This window comes from Hippopotamus amphibius, chromosome 9, assembly GCF_030028045.1.
Source record: "Hippopotamus amphibius kiboko isolate mHipAmp2 chromosome 9, mHipAmp2.hap2, whole genome shotgun sequence".
NCBI lineage: Eukaryota > Metazoa > Chordata > Mammalia > Artiodactyla > Hippopotamidae > Hippopotamus > Hippopotamus amphibius.
This window is the reverse complement of record NC_080194.1, coordinates 29,304,252-29,331,060: the sequence shown is the minus strand read 5'-3', so window position 1 is coordinate 29,331,060 and position 26,809 is coordinate 29,304,252. Positions and strand designations below refer to the sequence as shown.

Below are 26,809 nucleotides of genomic sequence, written 5' to 3'. Positions count from 1 at the left end.
GGATACTCTCACTTGAGGCTAGCATGTGCCAAGCACATAATATGTTACATTGATGTTTTATGTTATGTTATTATGTTGTCTATCAGGGATTTTTATGAGTGATCTCATTTAATCCTCATGAGGCTCCTGGAAGGCAAGTATAATCGAGGCAACCACATTCATGTGGAATGATGCTTTTCCCAAGGTCATGTCCTTAACAGGCACAGAATCGGGATTTGAATCCAGATCTTCCAGACTCCAAAATCCAGGTTCGTTCTGCAATACCAGTGAGGACAGATGGCACGGGGCAAAAGGGTTGCCTTGAACCCATTCTTGGTTTCCTGCCATGCTGAGCAGCTTTGGGGGGGTTCTATTCTAACTCTCTGCTCAACAGGATGAGTCCAGCTTAGGGCAGTGGGAGGGGGCAGCCACTCAGCCGGCCATGGGGCCCTCCCTGCGGGCTGCACGCTTGAAACAGGTCTCTCTACAAAGCTGGTGACACTTGAGGCTTGAGCTGGGACTGTGGTTTCCCATCCCCTGATCCCTTTAGGATCCATAACTCTGTCCTTACAACTCACCAAAAGAACCAACCAATGAGCAACAGAAGAGATGCCCCCCGCCGTCTGTGCCCCTCTTCCTCCCAACATTTGGGTGCAGTGTTTGGGTGCTGCATTTTTCGAGCACCGTTCTGTCCTCTGGCTGTGTCACTGACGTCCAATACTTAATGAAGCTGGAGGACTCATGGTTTAAGATGTGGCAACAGTGGGAGGCACTGGTGAGAGGGGGAAAAGCTCAGCTGCGTGTGGAGGGTGGTGGCTGCATGCTGCCCCCATAGAATGGAGTCAGGCTTCCTGCCAGCAACGCTGGACCTGTGTCACTTTTGTTGCTCTCATCATCTTCACCTGCTCCAGCACCTCATCTCCTCTCTGACCATAAAACCTGGATACCAGTCCTCTGTCACCTACCAGCTGTGTGATCTGGGGCAGTGCACGTACTTGCACTGAATGTCAGAGGTCTCCTCTGCAACAAGGGGATGATGATACTATTAAATGAGTTAATACTATATGAAGCATTTAGAACAGTGCCTGGCACATAGTACACACTCAAAAAATACTAGCAATTGTTATTATCATTATTATTTGCACTTTATAAACATTAGCTGGATGAACTCTTGATAGTCCCTATCTCACCTCCCAGGTATTCTCTCTTACCTGTTCCCCACCCCCAGTGAATATGAGCTGTGGCTCCTCTGAGAGCGAATCTGATTCACAATCCCAGCTTTAACCATGTAGGTGCGCAGTGCCACACTGAGCAAGACGGGGTTTCAGACATCAAGGAGTTTGTCCCAGTGAGTGAAAGAGGCGTACGTAACTAATACAGTCTGTGCATAGGGCAGTGACACATACCTGCAGCCCAGATGTCCCCCCGAGGGCTGTCCAGCCTCTGGGCCCACGTGCAATCACAGGAACCAAGGTTTTGTTAGCAGGTAGCCTCCACTGGCCTAACTGCTGGGAAGCTGTGGATGAAATGGAGGAATGAGGACCCCTCAGCCGGATTCTTTAACAAAATCAAGGTGTATCAGGTTTATTGCATCCCTCTCAGCTGAGAGCCCAGTGGTTCCTAATGAAAAGGAAGAATCATCTGAGCATGATTTGTTCCATCTGGGCTCTAGCTGGCTTCTGCCCGAAGGGCTCACAGGCCAGTGATTAGGAATCTGTTCTGTAATTTTGTAGTCACCAAGCTGTATTTCTAGAATCTACCTCTTGGAAAACCAGAACATTCTCCTGCATCCAGGGACCCTTTCTCGGGGGTCAGATAAGAATTGATCAGATCCAGAAGGTCCTCCAATATTCTAGGGTGTGCTCACAGAATCCTAAGTGGTTCACACTTTTTAAAGGGCCTCAGAGCTTCCTGTGTCCTTAAACTTTCCTTACTGTCACCTGCCTTAAGCTTATTCTCTCTTTGACGTTTTTGCTCTGCCCCCTTTCTTCTCCATGATGAAGATGGAGTGAAAATAAGATGTGCTTGTTCACTGTGCCCTGATCACGTCAAAGTGTTCACTCTGAGACACTGGTATTTCCTTTTTTGGTTCTTTCCTCAAACACATTGAAAAGGGAACAAATACCTCATTTTGTTGTTTCTAGCTTTTTTCTTTTGTGCCATTCTTTTCAGGCTGCTGACTCACTGGGTTCCAAAAAATATACCTTCTCAATAATGAAAATAATGAAAGTAATAAAAATCGTGATGCTCCTGATGACAAAGAGCTCTCATGGAGCATTGTTATTGTACTAGGTGCTTTACGTGCTGTATCTAATTTTCTGCATCTCCCCTGGCAAAGCTGACCATGGGGCTGAATACACTGCAGACTCTCAGGACATAATAATAACTATTTATTTAGCCCTTGACCTGGCCTGACACTCCTGCATTCCTGATCTTATGTCATTGTTATAATAGCCCTGTAAAACAGATACTATTATTCTCAGTTGCAGATGAAGAATTAGGGCTCAACATAAATGTATTAAAAATTCCTTCCACTCATTATTTCCATAGACATATTGAGTGTTTGCTAAGTGCCTGGTCCTTGGAACCAAGTGGTCCCTGCCCTCTAGGGTCTCAGTCTAGTGGGGCCCCCAGAACAGGGAACAGGCAGTGACAGTGAGTCTCTGGAATTACCTAAAGCCCTTGTTTATTCTGGCCCTCTGTCTCCCTATACTTTTCAGGTTCACCCTTTTGTCTTTTATTCCAAGCATCACAAGGGGTTCTTCATGTCCAGCCACATCACTATTAATTAATGTCCTCCTCTGTTCTTTTCTCATAAGAGTCACTTGTAATCATAGTGTAAGAGTTCAATTTTTCTGGGCTTGAATTGCTGCCCTCCTCAGCTGTATCTTCCCACAAGTTCATACTTGTATTTTCTCTGAATGTCTTGAAATCTGCTGTCCTCACTCTCAGGACATGACAGGTGACAGTCAACCCTCACTTGACTATTGCTTTACCCAGGCAAAGGTGACAGAATCTCCATTTTCCTTAAGGAGAGCTTCTTCATTGGCTTGGAGAAAGAGATGGCAGAGAGGGAGGAATGGGGAAGGGATGATAAGGCAGGAGACAAACAGGTGGGCAGCTGATTTTATGGAGGAAGAAGGATACTGTCGTCTTGGTCTAACCTGTGAGGCACAGGCAAGCCAAGCGGGTGCTCAGAGCTGGGATTGGAGGCCCCAGAACCTGGATCACCTTCATCAGTTAGGCTGCTTTTAGGTATACTGAACCAAAATCCTCACTTAGACAAGAACTTTATTATCTTACATACTAGGAAGCCCAGAGGTGGGCCAGACTCAGCATTGGTTGATTCGGTGGTTCAGTGATCAAGGATGCAGTTTTTTATCTCTGTGTGCCCACTTTCTTCTCCAGCTGGGTCCCCTCTGGATTGCAAGATGGTCTCTAACAGCAATGGAGTGACGTGCTTCCTTGTTCCGGTCCAATGGGAAAGATACTGTCTCATCTTGTGGCTGGCTTGCAGTTAAGGAGAAAGTAAAGTTTTCCTAGAAGCAGTTCTGTGCCGGCTCATTGGCTTGAGTTGAGTCACATGCCTATTCCTGAACCAATTCCTGGCAGTTTGGGTGAAATTACATCATCTAAAGTGGAATGGATTTGGGGAAGCAACCACCATGCCCATTATAGGGTCACATTTCCCAGGCATAAGCAAAGTGAAGAACCCAGTACTATGATGGTATATACTTAGGGAATTAGCAGATAGAGTAGCCAGATTTAGCTAATAATACAGGATGCCCAGTAAAATGTGAATTTCAGGTAAACTATAAACCTTTAAAGTGTATGTCCTATGCAATATTTGCTGGTCTGTGTGCCCCAATATTTGGTATAAAGCAAAACAGGTTAGGTACATGTTGGGCAATGAGACATAAGATAAGATTCTAGGGGTTCACAGTGGGCTAGAGACTTAGAATCAAGATCAAATCTGAGTTCTGCATTGCTTGTGTGAGGACAGTGGCATATAAACTGATTCAAACAGCAGCGGAGGGCCAGAGGGCCTTTCCTCCATACCTGAGATGACTCCCTGTGGCCAGAATTTTGGAGAGAAAATGATTGCAGCTCCTTTCTCGGAGGCCCTCTTTGACCCCATCCTGCCTTCTCTTTTCAGGGCCCCGACCACTGTGGGAGGGCTTTGCTGCAGATTGGCGTCAACATGATGGCGCTTCCTGGAGGCCGCCACCTGGACTCCATTCCCCTGCCAGGTCAGCGGTAAGTCCCACCACTGTGTCTCAGGGCCAGGCCTGCCCCATCTCAACTCTGGCTGAGGCCCAGCTCCAGGATCCTGAGGTTTGCAGGTGGCCCCTTCTCTCTGTGCTGGGGAGGAGGCTTAGGACAAGGTATCGGGGGTGCCGTAGTTACTCAGCAAATACAAATAGACTGGGCCCTGGGGCACAGAGGAGTCAGCCACATCCCCCAACCTTCCCCGCCAAGGATCTAGTTTAAGATCCAGGCAGACGATGAAGCAGAGTCAAGTGAGGTGTGCTGCAAAGATAGGGGACCCAGAGGTGGCTCTGGATTCTTCCAGGGTCAGGAGGCTGGAACCACTGGAGGAAGTGGCCTCTGTCTGGCCTCTTGGAAGAGGTCAGTCAACCATTAAGTTTCTCTCAGAGCACTGGGGAGAGGCGTGGGCACAGAGCGAATCCTTGGGGAATGCTTGCCGCCCTGAGCTGGGCAGTGTGGGGAGTGGGAGGGAGGAATACACTGACCAGCAGGTGAGGCCCCGATGATGAGCTGAGGAGGGAAGACCTGGGTCTGGAGCTGCCTTCACACAGGTGAAAGGGATGGGAGGCAGGCGTAGATCTGACCTGACTGGTCCTGGAGGCCTGAGACAGAAGCAAAGGAGGAGGCACCAGGGCAGCAAATCTATGATGGCCAACTGTCCTGGTTTGCCTGGGACTGTTCTGATTTTGGCAATGGCAGTCTTGTGTGCCTAGAAACTCCTCGGTCCTGGGCAAACTGGGATGGTTGGTCACTCAAATATAGGTCTGGTCTGTGGAGGAACTTTGCAGTTTGAGTGTTCAAGGCTCAAACTTAGCCTTCGTTTCTTGCTCAGACATTTAGATGGGGCTATTTTGAGGCAGCAGAATCCAAGTAGCCCTTGCAAGGCCATTAAATCATTGTTTTGTTCTGTAGTGTTCACCTTATTTATTAGGGTACCACTACTATCTAATCTCTACTCTATCCTTAACCCCCCACCGGCATTACAGGGGGTTTTAGCTTATTTACATCATGCATTTCTATATTGTTTATTTGGATTTGAACATTATTTTATAATCAGAAAAGGGTGGAACTGTTCTCGATGAAGCAGAATCATAGTCTTTACATCACCTGTCCTGCCCAGGCTATAGGTTGGAAACTGTGTACCCAGATGGGCAGCAGCAGCTGTGGTGACAGGGCTTTGGCACACCTCCACAGAACTCACAGATGTTGGGATGCTCAGACCAGAGCCTGTGCCGGGGGTGGGGAAGCTGTCATCACAGGGCAGTTTAGGACAGTGGTTAGGAGTTGGGACCCCCTCCTCCACCCAAACTTGATTCTTGGTTCTGCTACTTATTAGCTGTGACCTTGGGCTTCCGTTTATTGATCTATGAAATGGAGATATTTATACTGACAGGTTGTGATGAGACTTTAAGATATATAAAGATATGTAAAGCATCTGCCTGAAACATAGAAACAGCTCAATCAACGTTAACTTCTTCTTTAAATAAAAAATAATTCCCAAGGTAGATCACATCCTGGCACTCTTTCAGCCCCTGGGAACCACTGAGCTCTCTCTTCCAAGCTCCTCAGAATTTTTAAAGATAAAAGAAAATTAAATTACATAAAAATGATTTAGGAATCAGATCATTATCCTTTTGGAGTCAGGACAGGTTTTCTAACTGATATCGTACAACAAATTCCTTGGGAGGAAAATACCAGACTAATATGATTCCACAAACACTGCAACCTGCAAAAATGTTTGTTTAGAATGTCTTCAACCTTACAATTCTGCTAGGGCAGGGCAGGCTGCAGAGAGAAGGTGGTATTTCCTTTAATATAGTCATAGCCTAGCATTGCCAGGGCAGACCTACCCAAAACACTGGGGGAATAGAATCCTATTAATCCTCTCCCACCCTATTAATCATTTGTGTTCCAGAGCCATGTTCACAGTGGAGGCTTATATGTATTTACAGGATGTCCGAGGGGTTCACTTGTCCCATCTGAGGATGCATTATGGGCAGACAATAGCGGCCACCTCTTCTTTCCTCTTGTTCCAGGCTGCAGAGGCCTCTCTTGTGGGGAATAACACCATGGTTATTGTCCCCAGATGAATAATTCATGCTGGATAATTGACTTCTTTCTGTTGTGTTTCACTGAGACTGAATTTCACTCTGGAGTGCCATTGTTCACCTCAACGTACCAAATAAATAAATACTGTCAGGTTGTGTGGGATCATCCCGCAGCCCGGGTGAATCATGTGGGTTAGACCTTTGGTATTTGAGACCCTGATTGGTAAATAGCATCAAAAAAGGGCTTTTCTAGGTGCAAGCTCCTGAAAGAGAACAGAGGGCAGGGAGCAACCGAATCTGAGGCCAGGGGTTGGGATCCTGAGCTGAATTGGTGTGGGTGATAGGAGGGGGTGTGATAGGGCTCTCAGCTCTGACTGTGTCTGGATCTCCTGAGAGGTTCTCGGATTTAAAAATAATAACACAGACAAGCCAAAGAACAAAACCCTACTCTTGGAAACTTTAGTGAGGGAGCTCTAAGTGGTTGAAAGCATATAGGCCTTGGAATCAGACATGGGCTCAGATCCCAGCTCCGCTTCCTACCAGCTGGGTGACTCTGGCTGACGCCTAACCTGTCTGAGCACCAGCTTTATCTTCTATAACAGGGCGGCAGTGGTCATTGCTTTAAAAGGTTGTGTAAGTGCTGGTGTCCAGGAGGGAAGGTCTTTAAGTGCTGGTGTCCAAGAAGGAAGGTCTCTCTAGGCCTCAGGGTGCCCACTTTACCCACACTTTACCAGGCCATCCCTGAACAGTAACGCATCCCTTACTTCCCTCCCTCAGCAGGGGAACACTTGCAAGCTCAGGTTCAAATACTTCCCTGGAGGTTCAGGGATTTATTGGTGGGAGTGAAGGGGACAGGGGATCAGCTCTCTGGGTGGCAGGAGACCATGGCTGCTGTGTCTCTAGCTGATCTTTGCTTTCTTCCCGGGTCTCTGGGCTCCCAACTTTGCATCTGGTACATTGATTCCCGTCACTGGGTCTGGGCTGGGTGCTGGTTGTGCTGGAACCCAGCCATGGGGATTGGGGTGTTGCCACCTGTCTGTCTGCTCCCAGGGTTGTGCCCTCTGCCATCACAGTGTTGCTCTCCTCATCTTCTGCAGAAATCCTGATGGCCCAGTGCTTGGATGTAACTATCTCTATGGAGAGATTCCTGCAGGGTGGGCTGGAGGCCAGTGTGAGGGATGAACACAGGGCCACGTCCAGACATGTCCTTCCTTCCTTCCTTCCTTCCTTCCTTCCTTCCTTCCTTCCTTCCCTCCCTCCCTCCCCTCTTTCTTTCCTTCTTTCTCTCCTTCCTTCTACTACTTCTCTTACCCACACATCAAGCTGAGACATTGACATTTTCTCTCTGGTTTCCTGCCAGTGAGGGTGGGGATACTGATGAAAGGACCAGGCTTCACTAACCCTCATAACAAAGTTGGCTCACTCCCACCCAGCACTTGCTATGAGCTGGGTGCTTTTACACACAGCAATTCACTCAGTCATCACCGACAGCCTGTGTATATACTTATTATCACCTCCATTTTGCAAACAAGGGGTTGCAGATTGGGACCCCTGGGAAGCAGCTGTTGAGATGGAGATGAGAGTTCAAAATGGTTATTAGGGAGTGCCTTTGGGATCAACACCTGTGGAAGGGAGAGGAAGGAAGCAGGCCTGGACAGGGGGAGATGGTGGGCCATGATGCCGGCTTGATGACGACTCAGCTGACCTCACAGGGACCTTTGGGATCAGAGCTGTTCATTGGCCAGAGTGGCCAGAACCTTCATATGCCACCCTGATCTGTCATCAGAGTGGGTGGGCAGGGCATGACCTCAGGCTAGGTGGCTCTGAAACAGTATCTGGGGGGTCTGCCAGCTGGGGACACGTCCTTCCTTGAGGGGGAATCTGAGGGGCACATACAACATCTATCCCATGAGGAAACGGAGGCTTGAGGAGCTTAAGTTACTTTCTTGTCCAGGCCAGGCTGACAAGGATGACAGCTGGGATGCATGTTCCCAGATGGTACTTGAACCTGAGTGCCAGCCAGCACTCCATCCTGGCTGTCTTTTCCACAGTGTTCTTGAGGCCATGACACCAGCAAATCATTCACTCGTTCAGGTAGTCATGTATTCATTAGCCTTCCACAATATTTCTCAAAATATGTATTGAGTGCAGATTATGTGCTTTGTATGGGGCTTGTGGGCTTAAGGACGTGATGGTGACTGAATCAAGCCTGGTCTCTTCCCTCTTGGAACTTGCTGATTTATGAGGGTGAGTCAAAAATTATCCGCACTCTGGCTGTAGAATTTATTTTAATTAACTTTTAGAAAAGACAAATACATCATTTTTCAACATAATCTCCTTGCTTTTCAATAGACTTTGTCCATCTGTCAACAAGCTTTCGTATTCCCTCATTAAAAAATATTTTAGGCTGAGCTGCGAGCCACAAATGCACCGCCTTCTTCACTTCCTCATCAAAAGTGAATCTTCGTCCTTGTAGGGCTGCTTTCAGGGGAGCAAACAGGTGAAAGTCTAATAGAGCAAGATCAGGACTATAGGAAGGATGCTTTAACACCTCAAGACAAAGTTTTTGCAGAATGTTGACAGTGTGGGCAGAAGTGTGCGGACGTGCATTGCCATGCAAGGTCACAACGCCTTTGGATAGCAGTCCTCTGCGTTTAATCCGAAGTGTAGGCTTCAGCTCTTCAATAAGCACCTCTATCCATTCATATACACTTCTTTGTGACAAAACACTTTTTCCATACTGTGCACAAAGTCTTCATTAAATAACGGCACCAGGTACACCCTCAGACCGCAAAAAATGAATCATTGCACGCTGCTCTTCTTTCGTGCAAGTCACCAGTGGGGCATCCATTTTTGCTCTCACCACAGTTACAAATGAACGGATGTAACATGTTCACACCTGCACAGCAGTGACTGGGGAGACAGTAGCCTCGAACGGAAAGTGCTGATAAGACAGTATGGCCAACAGAAGTTTTAATATAACCGGAGGGTGGATAATTTTTGACTCACCCTCGTATCTCTTGACTTGATCGGGCCTGGATTTGTAGCAAGTATACAACCTGGAGCTTTGATTTGAGATGTCTCACGGTGAGGGATTTGCTTTCTCACAAGGTTTCTGTTCAGCCTGGAGTCTGAGATGAGCCAGGGCTGGGTGCAGCTGCAGCTAGTGGCAGGCGGCCTCCTAGGTTGCCCCTGGACTGCTGGTGGGGACCCACCCAGCTTTCCTGAGCCAGTGGGGCCATTGCAGGTCAGTCTGTCTCCAAGTAGATAATGGCTTGCATGTGTATACCCTTGGTCTGTGGCTGATTTTCTGCTGCTGGGCTGCTTTCTGTGCCTGTGGTGAAATGTGCAGACTGTAATTGTCAATGGGATAATTGGATATTTTTCTGTTCTTTAAACTGAAAGGAAGGCCAATCAAAGCTAGAATCAAATTCCCTTCCTTCTCCCATCTACCAAGAGAACTCTACAGAAACACAGGGCGTGACCTTGTAAAGGCAGAGGGACAATGATTCAATAGTTATTTTTAAGAGCAGAGGTTGGATTTAAATTCCCCTATGGTGCCGGGAACTGTGATCATAGAGGCATCTAGTGTTGTTGCTGGAAGTTTCCTCAGAGCTCCCTGCATTATAAGATAGAGAAATTGAGGCCCAGAGAGGGGAATAGAGATGCCATAATACTCTTTAGGCCCCCTCCCGCCCTTTGTGGAGTCCTGCTTTCCCTGGGCTGTGTTTCTGAAGTTTATTCTCCCACCTAGCCTCCAGTAAATTCTAGCAGCTCTGTGTCCTAGCCCCAGTGGAATCCTCTTGTTAGCAATGATGTGTCATAGGTATCAGGTTCATTCATTCACTCATTCATTTGAATTAAATTTACTTTAGGCTAAGAACTTACTTTGGGCCAGGCCGTGAGTAGTGCTGTAATGAGTTATGTAAATGTCATCCTTCCTACTCAGTAATAAATGTGCTGAGGGCCAGAGTCATTTCCGATTCATATTTGTGCTTCTGTGGTTAAAATGCACACAGAAGGAGCTCAAAAACTTGTTGCTGAATAAATAAATGTTTAATAAATGTTTGAAGGATGACTAACGGCTCAGGAGTCTCAGGTGACTGTGAGAAATTTGATTCCGTAACTTGGAATTTGTTCCTTTCTCCAAGGCGCTCCTCGGTCTCCGGCAAGCTATTCTCATTCTTTATGGTAGAAAACTGCTGCTTGGAGGGAAAGGAGAAGCTAAAGTTTTACCTTGATTAATTTAAGTCCTGTTTCTGAATGGAAGCCAAAGATTTAATTGGTTGAAGGAGTCAGACAGTTGGAGAGACTTTTTTTTTTTTCTTTTCTAAAGGATAGCAATTCAGGAATATTTTTAATCTATGATTTTAAGTTCATTGGAAAAAATGTCTCTGCAATGTCATCCTCAAATGTCTTGCAGGAGAGCACACTGTAATGGGAGCAGCAGCCGGGGACCAGAGGCTGGCCTTCCATCCTGTCTTCCTTCCTCTCTTCCTTCCCTCCCAGCCCTGGTCTATGCTCACCAGCTGTGTGTTCTCAAACAATCCCTTTCCGTTTCTGAGCTTCAGCTTCTTTATCTGAGAAAGAGGAGGTAGGCAAGCATTTCCCCAGGGACCCTTTTAGCTCTAACTTCTAGAAGTCCGTGAGTGAGTTCTGGATAGTCTTCCCTTTTCTGGACAAAAGTATCCCACTTTAGTGCCTCAGGGCTGTGAAAGAATCTCATGGACCAGGACAAACAGGGTCTTATTCCTGCCAACGAAACACAGGAAGAGCTTTAGTGTTGGCCTTGTAGCTGGGATGGAAATTGTAAGACATTCTAGTGTGGGAGCCCCTTCCAGCATGTGAGGGTGTGCCCTGTTCAGATTTTATGGAAGCCCCGTGGTACAGCCTGGAGAAGTGCTCTGTGCAGGGTGCTGGGGGATAGAGCACCCTGCTCTGCCAGGATAGAACGCAGAGAAATCCATGAATCCCAGCACGCAAACATGCTTCCTGATTTGAAGTTCTTATTTTTGACTGAATTCGTTTCAGCCCTCTGAGTACTCTTAGCAACTTGCCATCTTCCCAACATGAGGTTCCATGCCTCCACTGCTTTGCACATGCTATTTTTCTGTCTGAAATCCGATTGCCTTCTCCTGGTGAGCTTGAAGACATCCTTCCAGATATCCTAGCTTGAGCTGCACATCCTTTCTCCGTGCTCCCCAAATTCTTTCCGCTTACTTCAAAACGCCGTATGGAACCTACTGAACCATAATACTTATTTACAATCATTCATTTATTCATACAGTAAATGTTTATTGAGTCCCTATGACGTGCTAGGTGCTGTGCTAGGTGAAGGGATTATGTCTCACTGTAATAGAAGGTCCTGCCGTCTTGGAGATCATATTCTTACCATCTCTCCTCTATAGTCTCAACACATAGCCCAGCACCTTGGCCCATTGGGGTGCTCAGAAAAGTTTGGAGGCCATTACCCATGTTCTTGGCATAGAAACGTACTTTTTTTTTTTTTGACAGCAGTGTTTTTATTTACCAAACAGTTATTCTGATCCCTTTTCTTTCAACAAATTTTAATGATCAATACATTATTTGTGATTATTTTTAATAATGATTAAATAAATAAAACCAGATTTTACCTTATAAAATTTAAATTTTAGCTTTTATGTTAAAAGAAAAGTAGGAACTAATGGTACCCAAGATCTAGAGGATTAAACACCTAATTTTAAATTGTTTTTCTTTTTTCAGTAAAAGTAATAACATAACTAGAAACATAGTGCCTTAGAACTGTTAATTAGAAACATATTCTTTTACAGAAAACTCTCCACTTCACACAGCGGGTGGAATAGAGTAAGGCAGAAAAATCTAAATTCCAGACATTGAAGGAATAGAGTTTCATTCTAAGTGAAAAGAAGTTAAAATGAGCCAACAAGAATGTAGGCAGAGATTTCCATAAACTATTGACCCTCGATGTTTTGGGGAACACTGGAAGCCAGGCCAGCAGGATTATCTGGTACTGAGGAACAGGTACCAGCAACTGGGGGCCAGGATGTGGGTCTGCTGAACTGGGAAAAATTGTTCCCTTTGGCATCTGAAGGGCCAGGCACAGTTACCTTCCCCCAGTGATGGGCCTTGAAGAACGAGGAGGACAATCTAAGAGGTAAGAGCAGAGGCAGGGCAGGGACAGTGAGGGGGTGGGGAGACCCTTTGCAGCCAGAATCCTGAGAGGGTCACTCCCCATCCTGTTTGCACAGTCTCCCTGGCTTCCCTTTCTGGCAGTAATTCTGGTGCAAACTCGTCAGAAATCTGTGATGATGGGGCCAGTGGGCCAGTAGTTCTGTCCTGAATTTAAGTAGCACGTGCCCTGTTCTCTCCCTGAAAGAAAAAAGGCAAGAGTTTGAAAAATCACTAGACATACTGTAGTCTTTAAATGATTACAAGCTTTAAAAAAATATTGATAGTCACATAAGGGCAGCCTAGCATAGGAGAAAGAGCCCCAGCTGCAGATTTAAGGGTGTGAATATCAGCTAAGTTGCTGAAGACTGCAACAGAACATAGCATTTAGGTAAGAGCAAGGTTCTGGTCTCAGAGTGCGTAGATTCTTGTTTTCACTTGTCCGCCACGAGATCTTAGCCAAGTCACTTCACTTCCCAAATCTCAGTTATGTGACCGTCATGGGATTGTTTTGAGCGTTAAGTAAGCAATTAAGATTGGATCAAGCATTTAGCACAGTGTCCAGAAGGTAATAAGCACTCAATCAATTTTAACTTTATTATGACTATTAACAGTGGGGTCTTAGACAAATTAAATAATGCTTCTAAGCCTCAGTTTCTACATCTGTAAAATGGGTTGGTGATTGCCAACCATTAAACCACTGTGAGGGCTGAAGGAGAGAGTTCTTAGTGCCCAGAAGGTGCTCTATTGTTGGTAATTTTCCCTGCTTTCTATGTGGGTAGTTAATTACTTCTGATTTTAGACATATTTTAGGGAGCCCATTGTTTCATATTGTAATTCCTTAGTATAAGACTATGCTGCTCCCTTCCCCTATCCCAACTCCACCCTGGATAATTCCAGCTTAAAAAAATTTATCTGACCAGTAGCCTGGTATGTGGAGATGATTGTGGTTACATCTGGCTTTGTGTTTGGAATCTGCTAGACTCCAGAAAACCCAGATTTGGGGGCAGTCATCTCCTTCCAGATGTCCAGGAAAGCCACCATCGGGGAGCTAGGAGCAGGGTGACTTGGGGAGTAGGCGTCTACTTCTCTCAGGGGCTCTCTGGGTACTGGGCAGGGCCCCTGCGAGCCCCATGCACTGTCTGCGATGCCCTTCTTGCTCCCCAGGCACGGGGGCATCTTCCCAGCATCAGGCTCAGATTCTAACTCACTGTGGAGACAGAGGAAACCCAACCCTGGTCCTGGTCCCAGCCCCTCACCCCCAGCTCCTTGGCTGGAGACCCTACAGGCTCCTGACTGTGGTGGTTTCTACCATGAAGGGCGTGTGACTCATTGCCAGTCCATCTGCTTTGACCTCAGTTTTCAATTCCTCCCTTTGTATGAGAAATCAGATCATCTGTACTTGCAGTGGAAAGATTTCATGTATAGTGAGATGGCAGCTCCAAGTTCACAGCTGAGGGTGGTTGAACTACTGGGAATTGCAGAGTGTAGGGACAGTAGGCAGCCCCACTGCACAGCAAGAGCTGCCCTGTTTAACCAGACTTTTTATGCTGGGGTCAGTCAGCAAATGCAGTAGGAAAGGTGGAGCCCTGAGAACCAGAGAGCTAATGACAGAGAATCTGACGAGCTATGCAATTATGGGATGCTCAGCTGTAACGCAGTCCAAACCTTAAGGAGCCACAGTCCCTGGACTCCAAAATTGAGAAGAACATCTCATTATGTGGCGACACAGTGACCGCGGCTGGGAGTGGACTGGCTTGTGGCAGGGCCGTGCTCTCCTCCCTGGGAAGGCATGGGTCCTTTTTTATGGACCCCTCTGTAGGGCCTAGACCCCATTTCTGCTGTGGCCTTGTGTACCCCACTTGTCATTGTGCCTTGCCTTGAAACCAAGCAAACTGAAAACTGGTTCCTCCCTGGATGGGTTTCCTATCTCAACCAGGGCAGCACCAGTCACCCAGACCAGAGACCCAGGAGTCAGCCTTGCTCCTTCTCTTCTTTCACCATCGTATCCTCTCATCTCCCTCCCAGACCATCTACGTCTTCCTGTCCCATGTCACTGCCTTAGTTCAGCCTTCTGTCCTCTCTCTGCTGTATAACCATCATCTCCTGACAAATCACCCTCCTGTATAGTATTTAACCCACTCTGGTCCATTTTCTACTGAATCTCTGCATGGTTATGTCACTGCCCTGCTCTAAATTGTTTTGAGTGGCTCCAAGTTGCCTTCAGGATTAAATCCAAATCCCTAATCATGGTATTCAAGGTCTTTGATCAACTGGTCCCTGTCTCCCTCCTTAGGCCCCTTCCTGGCCACCCCTCATAGGCCCCTCATAGGTCATATTACTATTTTTATTGTCTAGGCCTTTTTGCATTTATGTGAAGTCCTTTTGCCCTTGTCATCCTGGCCAACTCCTCTCCTCTAAGAACCAGGGCAAATGTCATTTCCTTTGTATACATATTCCCAGGCGAAGTCAGGCCCTCTGTCTTCTGTGATCCCAGACTCTCCTGCTCACAGCTTCTTGCTGGCAGTGTGGTGTTTAGCTGATACGAGGAGAGGCCCTGGGTTCTAAAGCATGGGTCTGAGTGATGGCTCCACCACTTACCCGCCATGTGACCTCTCCCAACAGAGGTCTCTTTGTCTGTAAATGGGGTAATAACAGTCTTCTCTTCCAGGGCTATGGGGAGGATTAAGACGATAATATATTGAGAGGACTTAGAACACTGCCTGGCTCATTGCTGGAACTCAACACATTAGCTACTGTTATAACTATGACTAGATTGGATTCTTGGTGCTTTCTTGCCTGTTCAGGGTCTTGCCTGAGCTGTGCGAGCACTGGGGATTTCTCCTGTTTAGCACTTCCTCAGCTTCTACGACAGGCTGGTGCTGAGAACACCAGGACATCGGGTTGCATGTCCTGGCTGTAGGACCTGGTGGGACAAGCAGCCTCTCCTGGCCTCTGCGTCTGGGGCGCTTTTGAAGCCAAATCCTAAGGATGCCTGGAGTCCACCCACAACTGGGGATAGAGGACTCTTGGTCAGAGGCTGAGGCTGGAGGTGGAGAGAAAGTGTGGTGGAGGAAGGGGGTTCAAGTGCTGGATGCTGATGGAGTCTAAGGCGACCGTGTAGACCCGCTCTTGGAAACCCTCTAGTGGTGACTTCTGGACTCTTACCTGCCTTTCCCAGAACCCTGCACAGGTACCAGGATGGCAACTGACATGTAAGATCTGTGAATTCTCCCAAATGTTCCACTTTGGCAAAGGAAAATACTCTCCTTAAAGAAGAGGAGAACAGAATGGGAAAGAGAAAGCTAAACTCTCTTTAGTCTGCACTTCATGTCCTGTATTACAGCCGTGAAACTTGAGGAAAAACAAAGACTCAGCTTGGGTGTGTGAGAATGCATTTATATCTTTACCTGACAGTACTAAACATGCCATCTAGACAGAGCATGGCCTTTCATAGTACAGTTTACAATGGCATTTAAGGACATGGGGTCTAGAGTCTGATGGTCTGGGTTCCGAGCCAAACTTTGCCACTTACAAGCTAGGTGATAGCAGATAGTTCATGTAACCTCTCCAAGCTTCAGTTGCCTCATTTGTAGAAATAAGATAATTATCGTGCCCTGCCCTCAGGGTCATTGTGAGAACTGCATGAAGCCGTCCCCATGATAGTTGGCACAGGGCCCAGCCTCAAAAAATATTAGCAGTAATGATTATGGAGCTTATCACCATAACCTGATGAGACAGTACAGAGTACAGGTCATTGTTATTCCCATTTGGTAGATTTTTAAACTTAATTCAGTTCCATAAATATACACGGAGCATCTTCACTGTATCAGGTCCAGCATGAGGGGAAGGATGCAGGGAAGGATGCAGGGAAGGCATGACAGACACAGGGTCTAGTAGATAAACAGTAGTTAAACAATTGAGACCTGTGGCATGATGAGGAAAAGACAGGATGCTCCAGACATGGGACACACGGGACTTAAGCTCATCTAGGAGTCAGAGACACCTACTTCAGAAGAGACATTTAGACCAAGATTTCAAGGATGCGTAGGCGCCAGCAAGGTGAGGTGGAGGTGAGGAGAGCGGGGTCAGCATGTGCAGAGGCCGGGGGCCTGGAAGTCACAGCAGAGGTACTTGGAAGAACGTGGTGAAGCTGAGACAGTGGTTTGGGAATGAGGGGGAGAGCAGGTCAGGGAGCTGAGGCTCAGAGTGGGCAAGTGTCACATACAAGGGCACATAGGTTTCAAGAGGTGAGAGCGGGATGAAAATAGTGCTGGATCTTCCTCAGGAGTTCTTATGGTGAGTAGCGTCAAGCCAGCTCTCATATGTATACTGACAATGTGCCTACACATATGTATGCTTTTCAGAGGTTCAGAAATAAGTTGTTCCTGAGTAAATGAAAGGCCAGGGAGTATTAATAGTGTCTTCTTTCTCCGAGGGCATCTCAAATGCCAGAGTTTGATAAGGTTAACAAGATGGGCTCTGAGTCACCAGAGAGGAGGCAGCTGTGAAATGTACACATGAAATTGGCTGCCTGGACTGGAAACGATCTCCTGGAGCCAAATTCATGTTTCCTGACTTTCTGAGAGAGAAATAACAGCACATAGATGCTGGACAGACTGTGGAGGTAGCGAAGGTACAGGCTTTGCAGTCAGGAAGACCTGGATTGAGATCTAGGCCCTGTCACTGACTAGCTGTAGGAAACTTTCTGAGCCTCAGTGTTTCCTCCTCTGTAAAATGGAGGAAATAAATGGCATTTCTATAACTGCAAGGCAGATACTGTACGTGCAAGCACTTGACATGTGCCTGGCATGCAGAAGGTACTCAATAGTTTCCTTTATAGCATGCTTGGAACTAGGCTAGATTTTTGAAAAACTGATTTGCTAGAGTATCCAAATCTCTTCCCTTCCTCAAGCCATTGTATAGATTGAGGGAAGCCACAAACCAGAGAAATGGATGGGACAAAGTGGCTGTAACGCCATTATCCATGTCCCCTTCACAAATTACTCCCAGGTATTAGCTTCGAGGTGTATTGGTGGGCCAGCACTCCTGGGAATATCTGAAAAGTAGCATCAACTCTCTTACCATGTTATACTGGACAGTACAATTAACAGAAAATGTTATGGAACATGTATGTCAAAGGGGTAGGATGAATCATGAAAATGGGGATTTCTTCAGAGTGCGAGCCTCTTTTGTTCATCTGAGGGAGGGCCGTTGGCCGGGGCCTGCGGTACACCGCTTCAGTGAGGGGCTCGACCGCGGTCCAAAGGCTTGTTGCTTTTCTGGTCGCCACTCCCCCGGCCGGCCTGACAAGACGTGTCAGTAGCGCGGCATCGATTCCTCTCGGGCTCGTGGGCGCTGCTCTGAGCAGCGTCACCCTTTATACCAGAAAGCTGGTGAGCACTATGGGGAAAAAACAAAACAGGAAGAAAGTGGAGGAGGTGCTAGAAGAGGAGGAAGAAGAATATGTGGTGGAAAAAGTTCTCGATCGTCGGGTGGTAAAGGGCAAAGTGGAGTACCTCCTAAAGTGGAAGGGGTTCTCAGATGAGGACAACACATGGGAGCCAGAAGAGAACCTGGATTGCCCTGACCTCATTGCCGAGTTCCTGCAGTCACAGAAAACAGCACACGAGACAGATACATCAGAGGGAGGCAAGCGCAAAGCTGCTTCTGATTCGGAAGACAAGGGGGAGGAGAGCAAACCAAAGAAGAAGAAAGAAGAGTGAGAAAAGCCACGGGGCTTTGCCTGGGGTTTGGAACCGGAGCGGATTATTGGAGCTACAGACTCCAGTGGAGACCTCATGTTCCTGATGACATGGAGGAATTCTGATGAGGCTGACCTGATCCCTGCCAAAGAAGCCAATGTCAAGTGCCCACAGGTTGTCATATCCTTCTATGAGGAAAGGCTGACGTGGCATTCCTACCCCTTGGAGGAGGATGACAAAAAAGATGACAAGAATGAACTCTCCTGAGTCCCAGCCCATGTCACATCTGACTGTGGGTTTCAGGTGGGGAAAGAAGGAGTTCTACTTGTCCTGACACCATAGAGGTGGCTTGAGAAGATGTCCTTTGAAGAGCCAGTATAGTTTCTGTGCCCTACAGCAGCCCAAGTGCTTTAAAGCAGTTCCACGCTGTACAGGTTGCATACCCATCCCTGTGGAGGGGAAGGAGGGTCAGTGTTCCAAGGCAACCCATCCTGAACTTTGCTGAGAAAAGCAAAGGGCCTTCTATGAAGGACAAAACTTGCAGAATGGGATGTGGGAGAGCAAAAGATACTGTAGATCTTCAAAGAGCATCTCCACAACCCACAGCCTTCTTCCCAATAGTGTTAACTCTGCATTTGTACAGCATAGCATGTGTGTAGTTTTTGGCTATTATTACTGGTGTATTATTTGGGGTGGGATGGATGGGGTGGGAAAGAAGGGAGATGGGTTAGGAACATTTTTGTTAAAATTTGGGGCCTGATTGGGGAAACGGTGAAACAGAGGAAAGAACAACTAATGATGATGTGGTTCTGTGTCCAGAATATTTTATCCTTTCAAAATATGTCATTGGTAACCTAAATGAGGACTGTGAGAGACTGTTTAAAAGCTGTGAATGCCTGAAACTTAGAAGCCAAGGTGTTCCCTTCCTGAGCTTAATGCTGTTCCCAACAAAGGACTCAGCCAGTTAAAAAGTTACCAACGCTGCCATTTGGGGGATGGAAACTGGTTGAGGAGGAAATCTTATTGGAGTGTATACACAGGTAGATGATTCTGTCTTAGAGGTGCTGATTCTTGACATTGACAAGAAGACCCTTTCTTTTCCAACTGTGAAGTTATAAATATCAGCTTCTCCAGCCACGCCACTGGCTGAAGTATTTGGGGAAGGGCAGAAGGTGGTGCAGGAGGTGGGAGAACAGGGAAAGATAAGGGCTGGTGCTCTTAGGGTGGAAACTCTTCGAGCCTCTGTTTTTTGAACTTTGAAACCATTGGTGGCAGGGTTCAGTCACTGACAGCACAAGTTCACTGAATCACTTCAAGGGTTTGAATGATTTCAAAAGCCCTGGTCTCAGGAGAAGATTAAATTCTCATACTGGGGCAGTGGTTCACTTTAAAACAAATTTTTTTAATCCTAAGAATTAACTAAAACCCAAAACGCTGTCTTGAATCATGAGATCCATCAGTTCTTGACATCATCTAGACCTGCATCTAGAACTCCGTTGTAAAATCTTTTTAGGCATGTGTTAGGTTTCTGTGAAAACTTTTGTTTAAATGTAAACTTCATACCAACACTGTCAGTTTTTGTCTTAATAAAACTATAGATTTATAAAAAAAAAAGAAAGAAAGAAAATGGGGATTTCTGAGTAGTGGTCTGAAAACACTTCCCAGTGCTGCAGCTAGGAGCAGAGGGTCACTGCAGGGAACAAGGAGGGAGAGAGGCCATCCCCAGAACAATAAGTGATGCAGGAAACATCATGCAGATTCATGGAGGAGAGAGCACCTCTTTCCCGGTCCTGGCATTGCACACATGGGTCAGCCACAAGTTAGGAGCAAGGCTGCTGTGAGCTGTCCAACACCATATGCCGGGGAAGGCTCTAAAATGTGAATTACCAGTGGTGAGGGATGGAGAGATGGTGAGTTGTCAGCCCCTTTCACAAAAGCCTCAATGCACAAAAAGGCCTGTGCTGCTGCATCTCAGTGTGGATCAGAATCAGGGTGATGAAAACGCTGGAAGATTTAAACATGATCAGAGGAGCAACGTTTCCTTTGGTCTCAGTTGGTTGGGTTTCTCCAGTTCCCCAGTGCCTTAGGGAAGAGAGGTCGGAAGTTAATCTCCTAACCATACTGTAAATTATTTATAGCTTGTTGCATAAATAATTATGCTTAAATTAACTGTTTAATAAACAGTTTATAGTTCACTGCATAGCAGAGGTTAAGCCATTCTAAATTAATCTATGTGTTGTTTTTATAAAGCCCTTAGTGAGAGAGCCTTCCAGGTTGGGCTGTAGAAATGCCACGGGGGCCAGGTGGACCCAGCTGACATCTGATGACAAGATTCTTCGGATGTCTCGGGAGGAATTCTGCTGTTTACTCAGTGTGAAATCCCACAGTGCCTGCAATGGCTTCCAGGACCCTCTGGGATCTAGCCTGAGTCCCTTCTCACCTCCTACTGATCTTTCCCTTGCTCACAATTCTAGACACACTTATCTCTGTACTGTTTCTCAAACAGCTAGGCCTACTCCAACGGAGGGCCTTTGCACCATTTTTTCCCTCTGTGTGGAATGCTCAGTACCCGGATTTCAGCATGGTTGGTTTTCTTCGAAGCAGTCACTCATATCTTACCTTCTCAATGAATCCTACCCTGACCCTTTAAAAAAAAATTCTTTTTATTTTTAGCTCTTTATTGGAATATAATTGCCTTACACTGTTGTGCCAGTTTTTGCTGTACAACAAAGGGAATCAGCTGTATTTATACATATATCCCCATATCCCCTCCTTCCCGTGACTCCTTCCCACCCTCCCACTCCCAGCCCTCTAAGTCATCACCCATCATTGAGTTGATATCCCTGTGTAATGCAGCAGCTTCCCACTTGCTATTTATTTTACATTTGGTCGTGTATATATGTCAATGCTACTCTCTCACTTCATCCCAGCTTCCCCTTTGCCCCCCGCCCCTGCAACCCTGTGTCCTCCAGTCCATTCTCCACATCTGCATCTTTATTCTTGCCCTGACACTGGGTTCATCAGTACTATTTTTTTTTTTAATATTCCATATATATGAGTTAGCATACGGTATTTGATTTTCTCTTTCTGGCTTACTTCACTCTATATGACAGACTCTAGGTCCATCCGCCTCACTACAAATAACTCGATTTCATTCCTTTTTATGGCTGAGTAATATTCCATTGTATATATGTGCCACATCCTCTTTATCCGTTCATTTGCTGATGGGCATTTAGGTTGCTTCCACATCCTGACTATTGTAAATAGTGCTGCAATAAATATTGTAGTACATGTTTCTTTTTGGATTATGGTTTTCTCAGGGTATATGTCCAGTAGTGGGATTGCTGGGTCATGTGGTAGTTCTCTTTTTAGTGTTTTAAGGAAACTCTGTACTGTTTTCCATAGTGGCTGTACCAATTTACATTCCCACCAATAGTGCAGGAGGGTTCCCTTTTCTTCTCACCTTCTCCAGCATTTATTGTTTGTAGATTTTTTGATGATGGCCATTCTGACTGGTGTGAGGTGATACCTCATTGTGGCTTTGACTTGCATTTCTCTAATGATTAGTGATGTTGAGTATCTTTTCATGTGTTTGTTGGCCATCTGCATGTCTTCTTTGGAGAAATGTGTTTTTAGGTCTTCTGCCCATTTTTAGATTGGGTTATTTGCTTTTTTGATATTAAGCTGCATGAGCTGCTTGTATATTTTGGAGATTAATCCTTTGTCCATTGCTTCATTGGCAAATATTTTCTCCTATTCTGGGGGTTGTCTTCTTGTCTTGTTTATGGTTTCTTTTGCTGTGCAAAAGCTTTTAAGTTTCATTAGGTCCCATTTGTTTATTCTTGATTTTATTTCCATGATTCTAGGAGGTGGGTCAAAAAGGATCTTGCTTTGATTTATGTCATAGAGTCCCGACCCTTTAAGTGGCAGTTACCTCCTTGCCTCCCACATGAACAGTCTTGTCCCCACTTGTTCTAACTTTTCTTTTAAATAGAAATTATCTGCTTTTTAACATACTATGTACTTTTAAATTTATTACATTTATTACTATTGTCTGTTTTCCCTGCTATATTGTGCCTTTCATGGGGCAGGGATGTTTGCTGGCTTTGTTCACTCTGTGTCCCACGCAGCTAGAACAGTTCCCAGCACATAGTAGGCACTAAGGAAATATTTATTGAATGAATATTCAGGGTGGAACATGTGAGAGTATGTGAGCCACACACTCTGCGTGGAGACTGGGAGTGCCTAGAAGTTTAGGGAATGAAGTTTGATGGGAAGGCAGTCCAGTGAGAGGGTTGGACCTTCTTCAAAAGAAGAGACAGTGGGCCCATTAGACTCAACAAATCTCAAACTGGACCCACCTTCCTCGCTTCTGAAATGGTTTCTCCTGTCCATTCGGCTGCTTGAGTCAAAAATCTGGGTCACATCTTTGACTAGTCCCTGTCATTCATCATTCATATGAATCTATATCTAAGTCCTATCGATTTTATCTTAAGTATTCTTTTTTTTTGTTGTTGTTGGATAAGTTATTTATTTATTTATTGGCTGTGTTGGGTCTTTGTTGCTGCACACGGGCTTTCTATAGTTGTGGTGAGCAGGGGCTACTCTTCTTTGCAGTGCACGGGCTTCTCAGTGCAGTGGCCTCTTTTGTGGAGCACGGGCTCTAGGTGAATGGACTTCAGTAGTTGTGGCACGCAGGCTCAGTGGTTGTGACTTTGCAGTCTCTAGAGTGCAGGCTCAGTAGATGTGGTGCACGGGCTTAGTTGCTCCACGACATGTGGGATCTTCCTAGACCAGGGATCAAACCCGTGTCCGCTGCATTGGCAGGTGGATTCTTAACCACTGTGCCACCTGGGAAGCCCTATCTTCATTATTCTTGGGTGATTGTCTTCCAACACCATTGCTGCCACAGGAATCAGGGCTCCTTCTCATCTTATACTTGAACGTCATTTTGGCTGAATATAAAATCCCTGGTCCCCTTTAGCATTGAATATTTTAAACATGTTACTCTACTTTTTTTCTGGTATAAAGGATTGCTCTAAAAAACTTATCATAGCATAATTTTCTGTCCCTTATAAGTAACATGCACTCATCTCTAGGTGCACAAAGGATTTTCTTTTTTCTTTTTAAAAGTCCAATAATCTTACTAGAATATGCCTTGTATGCTTGTTTTCATATATGTAGTATACTCAGTTTATATTGTTTTCTTAAAAATTTAAGCTCTTTTTGTAATAGTTATTGAAATATTGCAATAGTAAGTTATAGTTTCCTTCTGTTTTATGAGTACATTCTCCTGGCATTTTCTCATCGTAGCAATATTATTCTGCTCTTTATTCTCTTTCTAAAATAACTATGCATGGGATGATACTTAAATAATTTTTTGTTGCTCCTTTTTATGTGAAATTAGTTTTCATAAACTTTTAGAAGGAGGTAGGGTTCAGGAAAGCTGTTCTAACTTCATAGAACTCCATCTTCTTTTGCTTTTGTGTAGGGTTAAAAAATATAGTGATCTGCTTTCTAAGGTTCCGAGCTGTGTTCTGCCTCTCACATTGGTCTGAACATCTTTTCCTTCTGTGTCTGTTATCTCTGTCCTTCTCAATTTCGATTTTACTCCCAAAAGTTTCTTCTTACTGTGGTGCTTTGTGGTAGGAGAGATTCCTGTTGGGTCTGTTTTGAGAGCTCAGAGTAGGTGCCTCGCAATTACCGCATTGGAGAGGCAAACCCCTTCTAATTTCAGCTACTGTTCTCAAGTTGTCACACTGTGCTTTCGGGTATATACCCAGTGGCTACATTGGGGTTCTCCTTTCTCATGTTCTCCAGGTGCTGCCTTATTGCTTCCTTCTTCTTCCTCTCACACAGGCGATACCAAGCAGTCTTGTAGCTGCAGGTGGTTTGCCCCCATCTGCTTCTATTTTGAGATCTGTAGGAATGCTTTATCATCTAGTTTTGCTGTAAATATTATCCACGGGGTTTTGGCTTTGTTATCTAGTTGCTCTGTCAGTTTTTGTATGGGGAATTGGAGTGATTGAAAAACTATGCTGCCACTCATCTTTCCAGAATTCTTCCTTATTTCTCTTACTTTTAAGTAACTAAGTTCTGATGATACCAGTGGCTTTAATTCCAATAACTCCAGAAATAACTAACACATACAATATTGTCTATCAGGCATTATTCTAAGCAAATAGTTACATGTATTTGTATACATATGTATGTGTGTGAACATATATATTAATGTATTCATATATTCACTTCACTTAATAATCACAAAAAGCCTAGGAGTTAGGTACTATTATCATTCCCTTTTGCCAGTGAGGAAGAGGAAACTGAAATACAAAGAGGCTTTCCCAAATTTGTAGTTAGCAAGTGGCAGACTAGGGTTTAATCCAGGCAATCTAGCCCCAGAATTCATGCTCTGAGAGGAGCACTGGTACCCAACAGAAGCCACATGATGCCTAGAAGACCCAATGTCATGCCTGGCTCTGATACTGGCACAGTGGCACCTAGAAGATGCAGCAGTAAGAGAAGAAGCAGTGACTGTGACAGTCAGAGATGTCTAGTGGAGGTCAGACAGCATGACATTACCCAGAAGGAAAGGCAGCCATGCTGGGTGGACCTGGCAGGGCCTGGCAGCTGGAATAATACCTAGTGTAAGGTTGCTAAAGGAAGAAAAGATGACAGAATTATCCAATGCTGCCTTGTGGTTGACTGAACCAGTCTTTTTTGGGGGGGAAATATAAATGAGACTCCTGGAAATACTTGACACTATGGTACATCATGTTAGGATGAGAATGAGGTTGGGCTGTATTTGTTCATGTCTGTTTTCCTCTTACACAATGTGAGCTTCCTAATGGCAGGGGTCACCAGCACAAAGCCTGGTACATAATCAACATCAGTAGTGTTTCATTGAATTGACCAGGGATTGTCTTAAACCTTATCAAACTGGTTGAGAATATTTTACATTTATTACGGATATCATGTGGGGACGGGCACATGCTATGGGAGCTTAGACCTGCCTTCAGCCACTTCTCCAGGGCTTAGATATATATTTGCACACCTCACTGGAAAACCATTTGCCTGTAAGTTGTGAGAATTGAGATAGTGGTTGCTGAGGGTCCAAGCTCTACCCAACCAGAGCATTGCTTCGTGGTATATAAGAATGTTTGCACAATGCCTTTCACAAAGGTCTCTCTGATTCTGCTGACACCTGCTTTAAGTATTTCTATTTAAAACAGAAAACTTTATTATCATGTCTTTTGTGGTATCTAGTTACTTACCCAACTGCAAATTTTAACCGCAAGGGGAAAATTATAGCAAGGAGCTGACCTATGATTTTTCTGACATCCAAGCCAAATACAGAGTCCACATCTTCTAAAATATAGCCTTAGAACACAGGAAGGAGTGAGTTCAGGGATTCCAATCCATGTGCCAGGGCAGGGCACTCATGTTCATCTTGCTTGACACTCTGCAAGTTCTGGAAGTATTTTTGGCTGGCATGGCAAGGCGCACAATGCGTTTCCCAGGTGGTCTCTCGTTTACTTGATTCAATTAAGTATATATCGATACCTGCTGTATGCCAGGCCCTGGGCTGAGCTCTGGTGATGCTCAGGTAAATCAGACAGTGCCTGCCCTAGAGGAGATCTCAAAGTCTGGTAGACGACAGAGACAGGTGGAGAAACGATTTAGTATAGCCAATATGCACATAGTTTATGAAATCAGGCTGCCTACATGGAGTTCTGGCTCTCTTAAGTCATGTAAGTCTTCTGCACCTCTGTAGTCTCATCTGTAAAGTGGAGACAATAAGAGTCTTAACTTAGGTTACTATGATTTTAAAATACTACGTGATAATTGTACAGTCCTGGAGTCTAGCAAACATTAGTTATCATTACTGGTGAATTTTGTCTATTTTCCCTTTCCCTGTGACTTCAGAACTGCTTTTTATCCAATTCTCTATTATTTATTTGTTTTAGCTAAACACAATTATATTATTATCCCAATGGTTTAGTTGTAACTAGGGCAGCTTGGGTGCAAAGAAAGCTGAGCAAAGTCAGGCTTCGTAGGTATGTACATGTCTTGAGCATCAACCCATTTTGCCCTCCACCTGCTGGTGGGCCAGAACCGCTGAGGTCCTCCCTTCTCTGGTCAGAGTTGGCCTTGGACCTGAGTGAGATGTGCCTGCTTGATGGGGCCTGAGGGTGAGCCGCCGTGTGGGGTTAGGAGGAGGCAGGAGGCAGGGATCCATGGGCTTACTAATCTGCTCATTTATTCTTCTCTGTGTGTTTGGTTGCTGCTAGGGGAGAAAGAGGAGGTATCTGTTTAAACAATCTCTAGAAATAGAAGTTATTTTAAGCTCATTCTTAAAGAAAACCAGATTCTGCTTTCCCCACAGGCGCCCCTTGTCTGTCCTCATTTCTGAGACTGTCACCCTGGAAGGCAGCTCCTGGAACTGCATGGCCGGGAGTGGGTTTGGCCTGAAAGCAGCAATTACATCTCTGGGGCCCGTGATCCTGGTCCTCCCGCTACCCAGAGCTTTAGGCAGAGCCAGTGGCTTATGGCTTTCCTTCATCTTCCTTGGGAAAATGGCCCTGCGTGCCTTCCTATGTTAAGGCATCTCATCTTGCTCTCTGCTCTTCTTCATGTTTT

General features: G+C 45.5%; 1 protein-coding gene and 1 pseudogene across 1 annotated transcript in view; both read left to right on the top strand.

The window, feature by feature from the left end:
• INSC (INSC spindle orientation adaptor protein) overlaps positions 1 to 26,809 on the top strand; it is a 130,457-nt gene that overhangs the window by 31,016 nt on the left and 72,632 nt on the right. Inside the window, exon 2 of the mRNA XM_057750085.1 lies at positions 4,136 to 4,236. Within this exon, the coding sequence (XP_057606068.1) occupies positions 4,136 to 4,236 (101 nt within the window). The remainder of the gene's footprint in view (positions 1 to 4,135; positions 4,237 to 26,809) is intronic.
• On the top strand, positions 17,646 to 18,436 carry LOC130860145 (chromobox protein homolog 1-like; annotated as a pseudogene).